This window comes from Heliangelus exortis, chromosome 27 (genome assembly GCF_036169615.1).
Source record: "Heliangelus exortis chromosome 27, bHelExo1.hap1, whole genome shotgun sequence".
Lineage (NCBI taxonomy): Eukaryota > Metazoa > Chordata > Aves > Apodiformes > Trochilidae > Heliangelus > Heliangelus exortis.
This window is the reverse complement of record NC_092448.1, coordinates 2593139-2611561: the sequence shown is the minus strand read 5'-3', so window position 1 is coordinate 2611561 and position 18423 is coordinate 2593139. Positions and strand designations below refer to the sequence as shown.

General features: G+C 43.1%; 3 protein-coding genes across 4 annotated transcripts; 2 read left to right on the top strand and 1 right to left on the bottom strand.

Annotated features, from left to right (window-relative positions):
- Positions 1–211: 211 nt before the first annotated feature.
- On the top strand, positions 212–2608 carry LOC139787772 (feather keratin B-4-like). 2 transcript variants are annotated; one of them, XM_071727075.1, is made up of 2 exons: positions 212–325; positions 1866–2608. In XM_071727075.1, the coding sequence occupies exons 1-2, from the start codon at positions 227–229 to the stop codon at positions 2220–2222; spliced, it is 456 nt and encodes a 151-aa protein (XP_071583176.1). In that variant the 5' UTR covers positions 212–226; the 3' UTR covers positions 2223–2608. The 2 variants fall into 2 exon arrangements, with proteins under 2 accessions (XP_071583176.1, XP_071583177.1); XM_071727076.1 differs by having other exon boundaries at positions 274–325; positions 1885–2608.
- A 4349-nt stretch (positions 2609–6957) lies between these two features.
- LOC139787695 (feather keratin 4-like) lies at positions 6958–8760 on the top strand. Its single transcript, XM_071726972.1, has 2 exons — positions 6958–7054; positions 8197–8760. The coding sequence occupies exon 2, from the start codon at positions 8218–8220 to the stop codon at positions 8566–8568; it is 351 nt and encodes a 116-aa protein (XP_071583073.1). The 5' UTR covers positions 6958–7054; positions 8197–8217; the 3' UTR covers positions 8569–8760.
- A 7448-nt stretch (positions 8761–16208) lies between these two features.
- Positions 16209–18290, bottom strand: LOC139787821 (uncharacterized). The gene is made up of 2 exons (XM_071727153.1): positions 18220–18290; positions 16209–17529 (listed from the first exon to the last, which is right to left on the bottom strand). The coding sequence occupies exon 2, from the start codon at positions 17505–17507 to the stop codon at positions 16563–16565; it is 945 nt and encodes a 314-aa protein (XP_071583254.1). The 5' UTR covers positions 17508–17529; positions 18220–18290; the 3' UTR covers positions 16209–16562.
- Between the last annotated feature and the right edge of the window lie 133 nt (positions 18291–18423).

Sequence of the window (18423 nt, the reverse complement as noted above, 5' to 3'; positions counted from 1 at the left end):
TGCAATACAAACGAGTCACCACAGTCTTCCAGACAATTAAGTGGATACACACTGGTGAACATGAAAGCTTTGGCTATACTGGAATGTGACTGTAATAAGGGGAGAGAGAAAAAAACCAGTGATGCTAAAAGAGATTTGGAAAGAAGGGAAAAAGAAACAGGGTTGATCAGTTTGGTGGATTTTGCATGCAAAAATGTGGATCATTAGATAATTTTATGGATTATGTATGTCTCTAGGCTGTAGGCAGTCTGGAAAATGGTATAAAAGCCTATACAACACTAGACTTTTCCATCCACTTCTTTGCCTTATTCACCCAGGTGAACAGGTAAGTCTGAATCTTCCCAGTGTCTTTTTAAATGCTAAACTGCTACTTTGATGACTGCTTATTTTATTTTGTTGTTGTTAGTTCTTTATAAATATTGCTGGATTTTTCCTTTTGGGAAAGAAAATTAGAAAGGTTTACTTCTATCAAAAAGAAAGTCTGTATTTATTGCAAAGCAGGGTGTAATGAAACAGGATTTAGAGGATACTGGCAATATTGTCTCTCAAAACAAGCAGCTTCATGCTATATTTTGGAGACCAGTGCTAAAGGAGCAGCTAGTCAAGAATTTGGTTGGAAATAGTCTCATCTTAAGAAACTGGGACTAGTTAAAAACAAATCATAACCCAACCCCTCCCACAGAATAAAGTAATTTTAAAAAGCAAAACAAAATTTCTGCTGAGTTCCAAGATCTATCCCCAAGTCCTGTTTTCCACAGGCAGAGGATCCAAAGCAGACTCAAATCCAGTGAATTCAGATCAAGACAGAAACCTCAGTTTGGGAAAATAATCCCTTCTTCACACTCTAAGTTTGCCTGTTATGGGCATGGGACATTTGGGAGCAAAAGCTGCTTCTCAAACACTTTTCTATAGTTCTGCAAATTCCACTGGCTGAGCAGTAGTCACTAAGCTCTAGCATCAAGGCACCAAACCCAGTTAGGTGTCAGGGTCCAGCTCAGGACTTTCTGTGCCTGATAAGAGCTCCAAGTTCTCCATCACTTGGTGCAGCCTCAATTGCGCCTTCTCCAGGGAGATACCACAAAGGGAAACTACCAAAGAATGAGAGATGCTTTATTGCAAAGAGTTGGAGTAAACTTTACTGTGATTGGTGGCACAGTTCAGGGGGCAGCCACAGAGCAGGGTCATTGGTTTAAATCTTTATGATTTAGTGGCTACGGTGGTGTAGGACTGATGGTTGCACTTGATGATCTTGGAGTTCCTTTCCAATAATGATGGTTCTATGATTCTATGATCATCCAGCAGCCTCATATAAAACAAGAGAAACCTCTATGCTGTTTTCAGATTGTCCACTATGGATTTTTGTCTAACAAATGGTTACCTCTCTGACCACCTTCTCTATGTACTCTCACAAATGTCACAGAATCATAGAATGGGCTGGGTTGGAAGGGACCTCAGAGATCATCAAGTACAACCCTTGATCCACTCCCCCCGTGGTTCCCAGCCCATGGCACTGAGTGCCACATCCAGGCTCTTTTGAAATATCTCCAGGGATGGAGAATCCACCTCCTCCCTGGGCAGCCCATTCCAATGGCTGAGCACCCTCTCTGTAAAGAAATTCTTTCTAATGTCCAACCTAAACCTCCCCTGGCACAACTTGAGACCTCTTGTGCCCTCTTGTCTTGCTGAGAGTTGCCTGGGAAAAGAGCCCAACTCCCCCTGGCTCCAACCTCCTTTCAGGGAGTTGTAGAGAGTGATGAGGTCTCCCCTGAGCCTCCTCTCCTCCAGGCTGATGTCATCCTCTTACCTGACTTTTAGAAACCTGCTATGGCTTTTATATCACATTTACTCTCTTCCCGGTGTTTCAGACTTCCCTTTCTCCTGCAGACATGTCCTGCTATGACCTGTGTCCTCCCACCTCCTGTGGCCCAACCCCATTGGCCAACAGCTGCAACGAGCCCTGTGTCAGGCAGTGCCAGGACTCCCGGGTGGTGATCCAGCCCTCTCCTGTGGTGGTGACCCTGCCTGGACCCATCCTCAGCTCCTTCCCCCAGAACACCGCTGTGGGATCCACCACCTCTGCTGCTGTTGGCAGCATCCTCAGTGAGGATGGAGTGCCCATCAACTCCGGGGGCTCCTTGGGATTTGGGAGCTTTGGAAGCAGCTACAGCCGACCCTTCCGTGGCTACAACACCTACAGCAGTGTCTGTGGTGAACCCTGCTAAAGCGTGAGGGGCAACCGGGAAGAAATGAGCAGGAATGCTGAAGCAAAACCCAACACAGGACTGAGCTCATGACCATGGTTTTCAGAAGTGATGTTTGATGCCCACAACTCCACCTAAGGTCGATGGAGCTGTGGGAACTTGCCATCTCCTAAAATCAGACCTCTGCTTGTCTCATTCTTTGAATACTTCATACTTCTATTGAAAGATTTAATTTTTTTTTTCTTTGGGTGTAGATGGGACTTCGTGGTCTCAGTTCACAGCAACACTGAGAAAAGAAACCCAGGATGAAAAGGCAAACTAGCTGTTGTCCTATTGAAGCCTAGACATATATGCTTTTTACCTTTTTATTATGCTTTTCACTCTCATTAAAGTTATGCTGCATCACAGTCCAAGTCTCCTCCTCATGTTTGTTTGAAAAAATTTTTAGCAGCTCATTTCCGGAAAATTTCTTACCCTCTTTTGTACTGAAAACTTCCTGATGAGTAGATATAAGGAGTTGGCTGATGACTTTTTCTGTCAATAAAACATTCTACAGCCAAGAAACACTGAGAATATTCTATATACAGGGGAGATACTTTGTAACAGAGCAGAGGAAAGAGTTTTGGACCTAAATTGCATACAATGTACAGAATAAATGCTTTATACTCTAGATTTGCTACCTTTCTGTCCTGAACTCTGTCAGCTCCGGAGTCAGACCATGCACTTAAACTGCTTATCTGATTTATCTTGTTCATCAAAAAGTGTTTCTGGTGGCCTGGGTCTGAGCAAAGTAGGAGCTGAAAGAGAAACGTCCATCGGAGGAAATGCTCGAAGAGGAAACCTGCTCTCCCTGCCACTTAAATTGGGTATTTTCTGTAATTAATGCCAACTTACTGAAGGCTACTGAAACCTGGATTTGTAACTTGTGCTGGAAACTGAGCTCCTGGTGCTTCTGTGTGCATTGTCCTGGGCGGGTGTTGAGACATCTGGGTTTGGCAGAGGCACTTGTGGACGCTCACTGGTTGCAGGCACCAGTGGAGCTAAATGATGGGCTGAATTTTCACCTCAGGCAAAATTCTGTAGTTTCAAGGTGTATTTAGTATGAAAACCCTTTTCTTCTTACTGGGATGGAAAGCTTTTAAATGAATATGTGTTGATTCTGGGTCTCCAGCTCCAAACAAGCAAGCTGCGATCTTTTCCTTCCTCAATGACTAATGGGAGACCAGGGACCTGACATGTAATTGCAGCAAGATGCAGGTGAGTGATATCTCAGTAACCATTGGCAGAAAGAACCGATGCAAAAAGGGTTTTATAGCAATGAATATCAGCAATCCCTTGCTCACAAGGGATGGATTACAAATGCATATGCACCAGCCTTGGTGGCACCAAGATATTGTTCTGCAAAAGCAAGTGGATCTGACACACAGGGCCTTGGGTAAAGAAGAACTAATTGCACTCTTGCAATTTGAAATAGAATTAAAATCTGCATCTGAAAATGTATTCAAATGTATTTGAAAAATATCTAAAGCCCACCAGTTTTGGGCGTGGTGCTTTGCAGATTTTCTGGTGAGTAAATAATTTCTTCCCTGTGGCGTGAATTAATTTTTGTTGTTGTTTTCTTCTCTGCTTCCCCATTAACTGCTGATTCCAACATGACAACAACACTACACCTGGCTCTTTGCAAAAATGCTCCACAAATCCCTATGCACTAGCCAGTCACATTTATTTTTTTGATAAAAAGGGAAATTGCAAGATAAATTGTTTAAGCTTATTAGACCACAGTGAAATGCAAACCCAAATCTTAACTTCAGTCATTATAAAGGTCTTCATAACAGGATTTGAATAACATTAAGCATGAAAATAGCTATGTTAGGGACTACATGTTTACCTATATTTGGACAGCTTTGCCTTCAGGGGAGCTGTTTGAGCAGCAGAAGCTGCAATGGTGAAGCTCCAGTTGCAGGCTCTGCCTACACCTTAAGGCAACTCAGATGACTCAGGTGACATGGGCTGCTTGGGTCAAACAAGTCACTACCCCAAATAATGAGTGGTGGGCTGCAGGAAAACAGCAATCCCAGGCAGAGGCAGCCAGTCTGCCTGAGCTAAACACCCTTTAGCTGTAGGAACAGCTCCTGCTTGAAGCAACACACCAGAAATTGCTAATATCAGGATGGCTGTGGGAGATAAGCAGCCTGCTGCTAATGCTGCCAATAAACCCCTATTTTAGTGCAATTAGTGAAGAATGAGGGCTGAGATAAAAGCCAAAGCTATCAGAGCTGTTTGAATGGGGAGAGAAGGGAAGGGTATGGGAGGGCTCTGAGTTGCAGGAACTTTCACAGATTTGTTCTACTGCTCAAAGACTGAGGCATCCATTTCTTTATAATGAGCTAATTAACTCCAAGTCAGAATTTCTTGCAGATGGCACTCTTCTTCCCAGGGAAACTTCCATTTTCTGAGTGTCTGTTGCTTCATGCACAGATTTTTGAGGTCACTTTTTTGTCTGGACGCATTATGTGGGGATTCTTGTGAGTAAGCTTCCAATTTCACTTTGATTAATTCTTTTTTTTTCCCAGAGATTTAGTCACTCACAGGTGTCTCAAGAGAATGTTCTGACATTATGCAAGAAGTTTTAATTACAATCTGAGTGTGTAAGTCTGCCCTTGATTATAAGCAAAAAACAAAACCAAAACAAACAAAAAAAGCTGTGAACTTCTGATTGACTCACTTGAGCCTTCCTTGAAAATTAATTTAAAAGATCAGGCCACTAAGTAATTCTGAGTGTACAATAAAGTGGCTGAAGTTAGAAGAATGCTTATTGTAATTATTTTCAAGGAAGGCTATAGACATCTCTGAAAATGTTGCTAGTTTCTTTTTTAAAACTGGAGTTTGATTTTAAAGGTATTTTGTGTTTTCCAAGAAGAATGAAGGAAAGATTAAAACAAAAGAGATTGAAATAATCTATGGATACTGTTATGCAAATTAATTCCTCAAATAGCAGCTAGATACAAGCTGCTATAGAGGAAATCGTTGTGAAAAAGCCTGCTGTACCCCTAGAATATGGAGAAGTAGATAGGGATGGACAGTGTTGGTGAAGAACAAAAAGACTTAGAAAATTTATTTGAGAATCTCCTTGAAATATGAGATGCTTGAACCAAACTTTGAGCTTTTTTTTTTAATTAAAAGTAAAGTAGCTGTAATTCCTGCAGCCAGGAACAATGACATAAATTTTAGAATCCTATGACTGACCTGCACTCCCAAATCTTAATAATATATTATTACAGAAGTGATATGAGAATTCAAATATGGGTCATGTATCTTAAATTTGTGCATAATATGGTACTTTGCATACTTTGCACTTTAATAAAAGCCTCTGATAAACTTTGAAGTTCTCAGGAACCTATGACCAAGCCAAACAAGTTTCTTTTCCCAGGGCATCTTCACAAAGAGACTCCTAATTTAGAGCTGATTTACATGTCTCAGTAGTCAAAGTTCTGGGAGAGCAAAAACCTGAGTACTAATCTCTGTGTCTGGGGATTGCTTATGTATTTTACCCCTTTCCTATTTCTCCTGCAAGCCCACCCTATAGAAGAGGCTCAGTTTCATTGTGCAGTCCAAACACTGATATCAAGTGATAGAAAAATTGACTTCAAGTGAAGAAAGGTTGGTCTTGAGGATCTTGAAGGTCTTCTCCATCCCTGATGATTCTGTGATTCTATTACATTATTGACACTTTATTTGCTTTTGACCAGTTTGTTACCCTTGGTGCAAAGACCAGACACTGCAGGGGCAGCAGGAAAAATGCAGTAAGAAAAGAAAAATTCTTGTATCCAGCTTCTTCTTCAGCAGCAAAGCCTTATCTTTTGGCAAAACCTTGTCTTTTGCAGAACTCTTCCTTGAGAACAAAGATGACCAAGCAATGCAAGATATCGATGCACGTAGAAGTTCACCTAGAAAACAGTTGCTGGGTTTTTGATGTTTGAGATAAGAATAAAAAATGGATTTCTGGCTCATTTACATAAAGAACTCCAAAGAGATCATGCCCAGAATCAGGTACATCCTTGAATGCTCCTATATTTGTAAGATTTATCCTTCAAACTCATCTACACAAATACTGTCATTTGAAATTAGCTTGTTAGGCTAGACTTCATTTTTTATTTTTTCTTCTATGTTGAAGAAACACTCTCTTAAATATTTTTCTACATATATCTCAGCCTTTTTACACAGCCGTAACACTTCCAGTTCCCCCTGACTCTCACAGGGTTCTTCAGTGTCCTTCCCTTTCAAAAGTTCTGCTCCTTCTCTCACTTTGGGGCTGAAATTGGGTAAAAACTGTGTGTGTGTTCCTGGGGGGTTTCTGAAAAAAACCCACCAAAACATCTCTCCTCTTTTCCTTGAATCTCCAGACTTCAAGTGCTCCTGGGTAGACTTCCAAGAGCTGAAATTCTTCGTGATTTCCAGCAGTATTTACCTTGCAGCGGAGGGTACAAGGGACTGCATTATGTAAATCTTGCTTAATCTCCTTTAATGACACCAGGCAGATCCAAAAGAGTTTTGAAGGCAGAATAAATTCACCTGAATTAACCATTCTAGTGTTCCCAGAAATTAACTTGGCCCAGAATATTTTAAGATGAAAGAAACTTGTGGTCAGATACACATGCCACAAGATAAGGAAGTGAAGCATAATAAACACAAACACTGAGGCAAACCCCTGTGTAATCAGCAGTGGCTCATAAATAACTTCATGCACAAAGGGTGTCCCAAGTTGTTGGGCAATGTGGGACTTGGTATAAAAACCTGAGCAACTCAAGGCTCTTCCATCCATTTCTCTTGCTGCCTTTGCCTTGGTGAATAAGGTAAGTCTGAACCCTTTTATTCTCACTGTGTATGTTGAATAATTGATGATTTTGTACCTTTTCCTCACTAATATTGTAGTACATTAAGCTTTTCTTTTCTATGAGGGAGGAAGGAGTTTTCATATGAAAGAGGAAGTTTTCTCTTGCTGGTGAGTTATAGAGATCATTGAAGGGGCAATTGGCCACAAGTTAGGTAGTGGAGGTCTATTTGGGATCTTAAAAGTTTTCAGGTCCTACAGCTGTGGTGAATTCTTGGGGCTGTTCAGAGCAGCATGCTGGTCTGTGGAAAATTCAGCTAAGGTCAGAAGATCACAGGACCATGGGAATACTGGCCAGTACTGGAACCCAGAACTTTGAAACCCAGACTGTAGGAGTGATCTCTAATCAGTTGTTCCTTCTCCATCTCCAAAACAATTCTGGATAGATTTGTTCTGTATGTTCAAAGACCTGCTGATGATTTGAATGTTGTAACAAGACACAAAAATCGAAGGGTTTCTGTTTTCCACTTTTTAAAGTGGCAGAAAGGACCTCCAAGGTGGAATGTAATGAGAGGAAGCAATAGGAATGAAATGGGAAAGGTGCTTTTTCCTGCTAGCACTAGGCAGGATGTTTGTCATCACTGACTGTTTAGCAAAGAGGCAAGCCTTGGGTCAGGAATAACCAGCTGAGTCTGACCCATTCCAGCAGAACACTTTCATCTGCAGGCTGCAGAGTCAACCTCCATTTCTCTAGGATACACAGAGCCCTAATAGTGCAGCCACAACTGCAAGAGGAAGGGTTGGAAGCATTTTTCCTAGGGTAGTGTGGCTAGGGCACCCTGCAATGTGAATGAAGAACCTTCCAGCACCAGCATGTGCCCTGGTTCCTGAGAGACCTGACTAACCATGGAGGCTTCAGGGTAAGTTAAAACTGAGATGTGCCAGAGCTAGAGTTCTACAGTCCCTAGTGCTCTCCTTAAAGAGAAACTCAACCCTGTTTTCGGAGTAGTTCCTCTCATTATGGTAAAAAATGTCCTCATGAGCTCAATACACTCCCCTTAGTAGAGAATTTCAGCTGTACAAATGGCATTTTGTTTAAATTCTTCTCTTGCTTTTTTTTTTTCTTTTTTTCTTTTTGCTTTTTTTTTTTTTATGGTATTTCAGACTTGCCTCCACCCCACAGCCATGTCCTGCTATGACCTGTGTCCTCCCACCTCCTGTGGCCCAACCCCACTGGCCAACAGCTGCAACGAGCCCTGTGTCAGGCAGTGCCAGGACTCCACAGTGGTGATACAACCTTCTCCTGTGGTGGTCACCCTGCCCGGACCCATCCTCAGCTCCTTCCCCCAGAACACCGCTGTGGGATCTTCAGCATCTGCTGCTGTTGGGAGTGCACTCAGTGCTGGGGGAGTCCCCATCTCCTCCGGCAGCTCCTTGGGATTTGGGAGCTTTGGTTATCCAGGTCTGGGAAGCAGCTACAGCCGGCCCTACCGCCGCTACAACACCTACCGCAGTGGCTTCTATGGGCCATGCTAAGGTGTGAGGAGGAAGCAGGAAGAGATGAGCAGGACCACTGAAGCCAAACCCAACACAGGACTGAGCTCATGGCCATGGTTTTCAGAAGTGATGTTAGATGCCTACAACCCCACCTGAGGTCAATGGAGCCGTGGGAAGTTGGCATCTTCTAAAACCAGGCCTTTGCTTGTCTTATGTTATGCTTTACTTTATATTTCTGATCAAATGTCTTGTTCTCTTATGCTTTGTTTTGGTTTGGTTTGGTTTGGTTTTTGTACTTGACAATGTTTAGATAAAATATGGAATTACTGGGAATTGTTCTGCATGACTGAGTTGGGACAGTCCACTTAATGAAGACGGACGATCTCATTTTGCTGTGTGTGTCATTGTGAGAGGGATGAGTGGGAAATGTCCTTAGCAGACCGTGGAAATGTGTTCCTTACACTTTACATTGCTGCCTTCCATTCCTCAGCCTCATTAAATTTGTGCTGCATCACACTCCAAGTCTGTCTGTGCTTCTTTCCTCTTCCAGAACCTTTTCCAACTTGCCTGTGGTGAAACAGGTCCCTTTGCAAGCCATCAGTTTCAGATAACACTGTGCAGATAACTTCATGCCAATCACAAGAAGAGATAGGGTTAGATTTCAGTTGCAGAAAAAGTTTTTTTTGTCTGTACATGGTAAATACAGCCCAAGACAGTATCTCAAAGAGATGATGTTTACCTGCCACGGGTGTGTCTCCTTTACTGCATTAGCAGGAGCTTTTACAAGTAAGGGACCTGCTTCTGTTTACTCTTTAAAGACACTTTACTGTCTGTACCAGGGAGATTTTCCTCTTTTATGAGAAAATAGTTGTTTGAGACCGATGGCTTTGGAGAGGGATGAGACCAGAGCAATGAGCTGATTTGAAAAGGGGGATTAGTTCCCCTTCAATGAGAAGTGGAATAACCTAATTTCACGGCAAAGCCCGCTGAGTGCAACATTATTTTTCCTTATCCTTTGTAGATGGGATAGACAAGAGTGTCTAAGGAAAAAAGAGATGCAGCAGGAAAATCCACAGGGGCATGGGGAACACCAGAAATTCTAGGGATAACCCTTTCTCTGAAGCTGTATCTCCACTCACCTGTGGATGAGTTTGTTCACATACAGGATGTATATGCTATTACCTGGGCAACCTGGAAGAAGATTGTGCCTTTTTTCCCCCTACCTGTGATCGGGGAAGTCCCCTTTAAAAAAAAATAGAGATGATGCTTTTCTTGAGCATAACTGAGGGCAGAGGTGGTGGGAGGGGGCAGGAAGATGGTGCAGCCATTTCGCTGAAGCTTAGAGCTCTCTGATGGGTACAGCTCGATGGCAGCTGAGATCAGACCCTGGTGAGTCTCAGGGGGGAGGAAGAAAAGCCTTGAGGTGTTTTTGCAAGGGAATTGGTTTTTAAAATTTGCTGGCCAGGGAAGCAGGTCTGGGAAAAAGAGCTTGAAAGATTTTAAGTTCTAACCCTTTCTCATTGTGTCTCTCTAAACTGGCTCCTACCTGGTGTGCCCGGTAAATGTGAACATCATCAAGCCTTGCTTTGTTCTAGCTTGATCTGTGTTGAAATTAAGGTAGCGTTTAGAGACTGGGAGCTTTGGTCCCTAAGGCAAGAAGGTTTGAAAAGCTCCACCTGGAGGCTCTGGATGATTCAATGTCCTGCCAGCCTGGATGACTCACAGCCTGATATCTGTGAAATTTTTTTGCTTGGAGTCTTTGTCTGTGTCTGTACAGACTGATGGTGAACTGTAATTAAAGGCAGGGAAAGATGTTGACAAAGTTATATTGACTAGCCATTAATGAAGCTAAATTAAAGGAGGTACATTTGTTCCATGAAAGAATTATTAATTTTAAGGGATAGGTTTTCTTAATAACCAACAGAGAATGGAAAGTTAGCAGTTTCAATATTATAATGCAGCAGCTGGTTGGTCTGAACTATATGTGTAATATATATTTTTTTGCCATCTCAACTGAAGCTATTGCTTGATTAAAGAGTATGCATTCCAAAGAAGTCATTATTCATTTGCAGTTGTTACAAAACAACTTTCTCTGATGGAGTTCAATGCCTGTATCTACCACAACAGAGGAGTTACAGTTCCACAGTTATTGATATGGCTGGAAAGACTTGAGGCTCAGATTACAGTGAAGGTTTCTTTAACATATTCAGGGGGCCAGATAACGACGTTTCCCATGATAAAGTCCATTTTCCTATGCCTGCAATCCCCTTCTGCAGTTTTCTTTTAAGATTTCTCCTAATGAGCTGCCCCAATCCCCTGTGCATGTACACATTTTCCAAAGCTGAGATCTTTCTGTCAAGCATTCAGAAATTGTAGCAGAAAGGTCTAGTGTGCAGCTCAGTTCATCAAAACAAAAATTGAAACCAGTCCTCCAGCAGCATCTTGCCACTACATTCCTGTCTGAAACTGCCTTCTTTGTCATAACAAGCTCAGCCTCAAACTGAAAGGTTTCTCTGTTTGGTTTTGTAGTTAATCAGAAAGTGTCTTATTCACTGCTGCAGAATATTAGCTAGGTTACCACGGTACAAGTTGGTCCCAGAGAAAAAAAGAATGACATGAACTTGTTTTTTCAGGACATTAAGTGTTTTTTCAGGACATTAAGTATTTGCTGCTGCTGTCAGTGAAAATTTTGTAAAGCTGAAACCAGGAGTGTAGCATCTGTTGTGCATACAGGGGTTAGGAAAGGGGCAGGAGGGCTCTGGAGAACTTTTATAGTTTTCTCAGGCTGCCTGGGGAACCTCAGACACTCTTGCACATTCACTAACCAGTTCCTGCATTCATTACTGAATTTTTTTTTTTTTTTTTTTTTTTTTTTTGCATATGGCTGTGTTCCCACTAGTGAAATTGTTTTGTTTACTATGTTTATTGCCTGGACTTATCCTGGCGTTGGATAAAAACCACGATCCACGGTGTCTCTTTCATCTTTCTGGTTTGCATCCACTAAATATTCCAGGCTCCATTACACCGACTCCACCTTCCCAAACTTGGCTGCATCAAAAATTCAATTTGGTTAGGAATCTTGTCTGCTCTTTAGCATTTTGGTCACACTGCCCCATGGGAGAACCACCTGCTGGCACAGCAAGAGTTTTTAATTTAAATCCGGAGTGTGCAGTTTCATCCCTGATAAGTGACTGGGAGATTTATTATCATTTCTCTGTGTAATATTCCAATGAGCTTTGGCTTTTGGGATGAGGGATGGAGCCAGCAAGGCTAACTCAATACATGATACTCTTCAGGAGAGGACTTGTGATTCTTTTTATCATCACTGCCCTTTTTTGATGAGTTGGTTTTCAAAACTGCAGGCTTCTCTATCAATAGATAATTAATAGGGTGCAGGAATATGGGGTTTAACTCTTTGATACCACGGAAGTGTGACACTGCATAATACGAGGAACTTTGTGAAATTCATTAGTAATCACTGATGATACTCACATAGTGTCACATTTTCTGATAATGCATTATTTGCATGTCTGAGCCATTGATGAAAATGTGTTGCAAGCTTTGAAGACCTTTGTTCTTCAAAAGTGTACAGTCACTATTTATTTCCCAGGAGATCTTTATGAAGATACTCACAGCCCAGAGAAAATTTGCATGTCTCTAGCTAAGTGATTTAAACATTAGGAGAGGAGAGATTAGAATACTGATCTTTGCCCTAGAGTCTGCTTATGCAAGGCATGCAATTACTTTTTAATCTAGAAATTGTCTTTGAAAAAGAAATAGAATTGTTGCACATTGCAATGTTCTTTAAGACCATGCAAAATGAAGACAACATTATTTGCTTTCAAAAGAGGAAAAAAGGGCAAGATTATAAACTTCTTTAAGTAGCTGCCATTAATTTGGAGCATAATTTTGTATAATAGTGGAAGACACAGCAGGGGAAAACAATAATTTAATGTCAAATGTAAAATGGTTTGGCGTCTCTAATGACCCCATAGGAAAGCTTGTGCAGGACTTTGAATGCCAGTGTCTGACTAGCCTAAAATTCACATGCATCCTCAATTTGACCGGAATTGTTTTCCTGGAGTTTGATGTAGGAAGAAAGCTAAAACTGCAGACTCCTTAGATTAAGGACTTTGACACTCAGATCCCAAATTGAAGAGTTGTGTCTGAAATTCCTTCATGGAATTGTAAAAGTTTCATATTAAATAATAGATCGGACTGATGATACTCTTTCATTCTGTCTCCTGAGTCAAGAAAGTAAAAGAATATTTTCTCAGAAATAATGTATTTTTCACTGAGTATCTCTGAGTGTTACCACCTCTGCTAAGTGCTTTCTGTAACAATTTTATTTTCTGCATTTGTGCTGCTGTCTGGCTTTTTGGGAGGGATTTGGCAAACTTGCAGGTCAGTTCAGAGTCAGAAATAGGAACTTCTGGTTTTTCAGGGGGATATGTGCCAAAATCTACACTCTCCACGCAGAGGAAAGGGGGATTTCACAGGGGAGTTCACATGAGCCTTTCCTCATATCTGTGTCAAATGATGTACATAGCCTATATTTTCCTTAGGATGCAAAATAATTTCTTTAGTAACTCAGCTGAATCAGTTGATCTGACCAGGAATAAATTTGTCTTCTAAGATCTTAAGATAAAAGAAAGCTCTATAGTGGAATGCATACATTATGGGTGAGGAAATGAAATCAAGACAATAAATACAAACAGTGAGGAAAATGTAAATCATCAGCTGGGAGTATTTTGCATACGAGAAGTCTGTAGCAATTGGCTGGTAAATAGCTACATGCACCAAGTGCGTCGCAGGTCCTCAGGCATTCTAAGACAGAGTATAAAAGCCAGGAGAGGGAAAGCTGCTGTCATCCACTTCAGCTTTGTTCTCCTTGGTGCAAAGGGTAAGTCTGAGTCTTCTTACTTATTGCATTTTATTTTTACACTGTCTATACCAGTCTAAGGTTTATGTACTTTATCTGTGTGTGGTGGGAGACCTGCAAGTAGCTCTTTCTCTAGAGGAGGACACCTGCTGTTTCAGAGCTGGCAATTGATAGATGCAGAACTTTAGACTTATTTTTCATTTGTGTCACTTGTTCATTCAGTTCTAAGAAATCCAGATCTCTGCAAGTGAATTACTCAGCAGCGAGAAATGTTTGTGGAGGATCTGTACAGAGATCTTTGGCTTTCCTGGAGCTTTTTCTGTAGATAGACAAGTAAGTGAGCTCAAATCTCCAAAAGTGCCCTGAGCAATACTGAAAGTATATCTCTCCTTGCACCAGGATACCACAAAGACTATCTGTTTCTAAGTACTTTGGGACCAGAACTATTTGAATTACCTCATTCTAAAATGCTCTGAATATTTGACACTACTTTTGCATTGGGCACTTCAGTAACCCTTAGCTGGAACAGCAATAGTAAAACTTCTGTTTGCTTATCACATGATTTTGGACCTGGGCAATATCCAACTCCTCTCCCTTCAGATCCAGGCAGAAAGTTGCTTTCTCTGTCAGACTGATGTAAAAGGAAACAAGCACAAAGAAAAGGGGGTGATTAAATAAGAATTAGGCAGAATTATTGCTCTTTTGTCCTTTAAGCAGCAAGCTCATCGGTGGAGAGGACAGCAGTTCCCTTTCAAGGGTGAGTGTCACATCACCAGGTCATGCTTCTCACTTTCACCTGCTGACAGATTTTTTTCTTCTTCCTTCTGTTGTGGGGCTCAGTTTCTCCTAGGAAAAACAGGAGGTGACAAACCTTATCCCTTGTTTCCCTCCTTCCACCTTGTTGCAGGGCTGCACACATCCTGGAAGAGTGTTGTGGGAAATGAGCTCTCAAAGAGTACTCGGGAGCAGGTAGAGCTACTCCTTGAGCTGTTCCAAGTTTCACTGAAGTCTCCTTTCAACAATGTATTCTTACATTACACATACAGAGGTCCAGGAGCAGAATCACACATAGGATGTGAGTGTTTGGAAGGAACCTCTGGAGATCACCTAGTTCAACCACCTTGCCCGAACAGGTTCACCAGGAATGGGTTGAATATAGATAGTCTCCATGAAGCCTCCAGCTTCTCCACTTCATCTCTAGTTAGTCTCTTGCACACCATATTCACAGCTTAATTATGTGACTGCAATTAAAACTTTTTTGTATTTACTTCCTTCCCTCTGTTTCAGACTTAGATCCATCCTGCAGACATGTCCTGCTATGACCCGTGTCCTTCCACCTCCTGTGGCCCAACCCCACTGGCCAACAGCTGCAACGAGCCCTGTGTCAGGCAGTGCCAGGACTCGACATACGTGATCCAACCTTCTCCTGTGGTGGTGACCCTGCCTGGACCCATCCTCAGCTCCTTCCCACAAAATACCACAGTGGGATCCTCAGCTTCTGCAGCTGTAGGGGATGCTCTTAGTGCTGGGGGAGTCCCTATTTCCTCTGGCAGCTCCTTGGGACTCGGGAGCCTTGGATATTCAGGTCTAGGTGGCCTTTATGGGAGGTCCTACCGGCGTTACAACCGGTGTGGGCCATGATAAAGCCTTGGGGGAAAACCCTAGAGGAACAACCAGAAGCTTAAAGGCATGATTCGGATGTAGGACTGAGTTGATAACCATGGCCATGTGCTTGCTGACCACCCTCAGCTTTTCCCTGAGCTAATGGGACTGCAGGAGCTTGGCATTGCTGATTTAATGCCTTTCTCTGTTAAATGTAACTTTTATTGTTGCATGTAGAAGTTGGGTGTCCAGCTGTAAAGCGTTGCCTTGAAATGGATTATTAGTTTGATCCATATATAACCCTGCCGCTTTCTTATGGTGTTAGATTTTTGTGTTGTTTTGTTTGGTTGGTTTGTTTTACAATTTTCTACTTCTCATTCATTAAATTTATGACGCATCATGCTACGTGTCTTGCAATGTTCTTTTTACTCTTCCTCTTTGGAGCCTTCTCTGGGAGAAATCTGCCTGCGAATAAATTGTCAGTGCCAGGCAGATCTTCATGTAAATAATACCATACTAATTAGTAAGAAGCAAACAAAGGTAAATGAGTAATAGGCCTTTATAGTAGGGTGTATTTTCCCTGAGTCACAATTTTTAAATATAAGATGAAATAATAATTTCTGGCTATCAAAGGGGGGGAAAGAGGTTGGAAAACTAACCCTGCCTCATAGGCAATAAATAATCTAATTTCTTGGTATTCCAGTTCCTTGTAGTTCATAAAACCTGATCACCCTCTGGTATTATTTTCATAATCACTTCTTAGATTTTGAAAGAGATATTTCCCTTAAAAAAGAATGGCAGTAAATATCAAGAAGAAAGTTTTAAAATCAACAAATTAAGAAAGTTTTATTCTTCCTTTTCGGGTTTGCTAGGTTAGGAACGCTGCAATTAGGTGTTAATTGGTTGCTAAATTATGTGGTGATTTGGGGACCTCTGGGGTGTCACCAGAAATCCTCAGAGCAATAACAATTAGGTTGCTCATTCTGAACCTTGGCGAAGATAATGACTCCTAAATTGCTAAACAAACATTCATTACCATAACGCTGCTGAAGTTGTAAGAATCCTAATTAAACTTTCGTTCCCCCCCTTTTAACGGGAGATTGAGGAGGGCAGATGGTTTGATAAATTAACTCGGCACAACAGGGACTATTGCTCGCGGAGGTGGCTAAAGGATGACAGAAAACCAGAGAGGCTCTTGTGCAACACGACGGGGTTTTAATGTGTAGGAGAAGCAGAACAGGCAGTTACAGCAAATCAAGGCCATACAAGTGGAAACACGTGATGCAGGTATTGGATTTTGATCCCAATGTCCCTGCTCAGGACCCAGGGGACAGGCGAGGTGGTGGAGGGATGCAGGGGATGCCAAGGCTCAGCCCTGCAGTCAGGGCGGCACAGGGCAAGGGGTTGCTGGGCACAGGCAGCCTCCTCCTGTCCCCATGCCAGGCCAGCTGATGCGTGCTGCTGCTCCCCAGGACTCGTGCTCCATGGCCTCGTGCCGTGGTCCTTGCTTCAGGGCTGTTGCTGGTTCTGGGCATCATGCTGGAGAGCTTCAGAAAGCCCCACAGCTCCCACGGCGGGACCTGCTCCACCTCTGGACACCAGGGAGGAAATAGCCCGTGCCATAGGAGGAGAAGCCAGAGTTGTAGGACCTCCCACAGCTGCCAAAGCCACCGAGCCCCTGTTGGCCACCATAGCCCAGGGAGCCCTCAGAGCCATCTCCATAACCGGGGGAACAGCCATACCCAAGTGAGCCCTCAGAACCCCCTGAGCCTCCCAAGCCAGAGGAGCCCCCATAGCCCCCCAGACCAAAGGAGCTTCCATAGCCACAGGAGCCCCCCAGCCCCAGGGAGCCCCCATAGCCTCCCAAACCTAAGGAGTTCCCATAGCCCCTGAAGCCCCTATAGCCAGAGGAGCCCCCATAGCCCCCCAGACCAAAGGAGCTTCCATAGCCACAGGAGCCCCCCAGCCCCAGGGAGCTCCCGTAGCCTCCAAAACCAAAGGAGTTCCCATAGCCCCGGGAGCCCCTGTAGCCAGAGGAGGACCCCAAGCCCAAGGAGCTCCCATAGCCAGAGTAGCCCCCCAAGCCCAGGGAGCCCCCATAGCCTCCCAAACCAAAGGAGCCCCCATAGCCCCTGAAGCCCCTATAGCCAGAGGAGCCCCCCAAGCCCAGGGAGCCCCCATAGCCCCTCAAACCAGAGGAGCCCCAAAAGCTCCGTGACCCTCCATAGCCCCCCAAGCCCAAGGAGCCCCCATAGCCCTGGGAGCTTTGGGAACTGAAGGAATTCCCCAGCCAGGCTGGGCCTGATGATCCCACAATGCTCTCCTGAGGAAAAGAGCTGAGGATGGTGCCAGGGAATGTCACCACAGCTGGTGGGGGGAAGATGACAGCTCTGGAGTCGGGGCATTGCTGCACACAGGGCTCGTTGTGGCTCTCGGCAATCGGCTGAGGACAGCTCACCCCGGAGGGTCTGAGGGGCTCGCTGTAGCAAGACATCCTTCTTCTGATGGCTGGGAGTCTGAAATGCACAGAAATGCACAGAAATTAGCATATCTTTAATGAGAACGTTTTTGGGGGATTTCTGTGCTTGCTCGAAATCAGTCAAAATTGTGACAGGCCAGAGTTTGTGACCTTTTAAAGGTTAGCTACATCTGTCCTCTTAAATCACATTCTAGACTCTGTTTATTGTCAATATACCCTGGATGTTGTGCATAGGTACAGACATCCAGTTTCACCAATGGTGAATCCCACCCTTCATATCGTTTTTTGTTTGGTTTTTGTTTTTTTGTTTTTTGTTTGTTTTTTTTTTTTTTAAGAATAAACAGAAAGAGTGCTTGAAAAGAGAAGGTAATGAGAAGAGAAAGTTAAGAAGTGTCACGTAGCCCTCTGTTTCTGTAGTTCAGTATTGCTTCTCCAATATTGCTCATATTTCAAACAGGAATATTTGCCTTTATGGGGCAAATACCATGGCAACGTATTTAGAAATATCACTGATATTTCTGAATTTTATGATGACTGAAGATCCTGTATCGGAACTAACATGCCTGGGAAATGGTTATTCTAAGGAGCATAGTAAAACCTTTCTTCCTAAGGATAACACCTCCTGATGCCCATAGTTCTCTAACCTGCCAATCCAAAGCCTCACGTAGAACTTAACACCAACAGAATAAAGTTTGACAGGATAGAGGTTGAGCCAAATCATACTTACCCTTTCCACCGAGGACAAGATGACAGGAGATGTGGATAGAGAGGCTAGGAGTGAGAGAGCTTTTATACATTTCTCAAACTGTTTACAGATATGAAACACCCTTTGTGCCTCAGGTCCTACATGGTATCAAAGCAGCATCCGGATTGGAGGCTTTCAATATTGGTAGCTTTGCCCAGCCACTCCCCTTCTTTACAAACAGGTGTG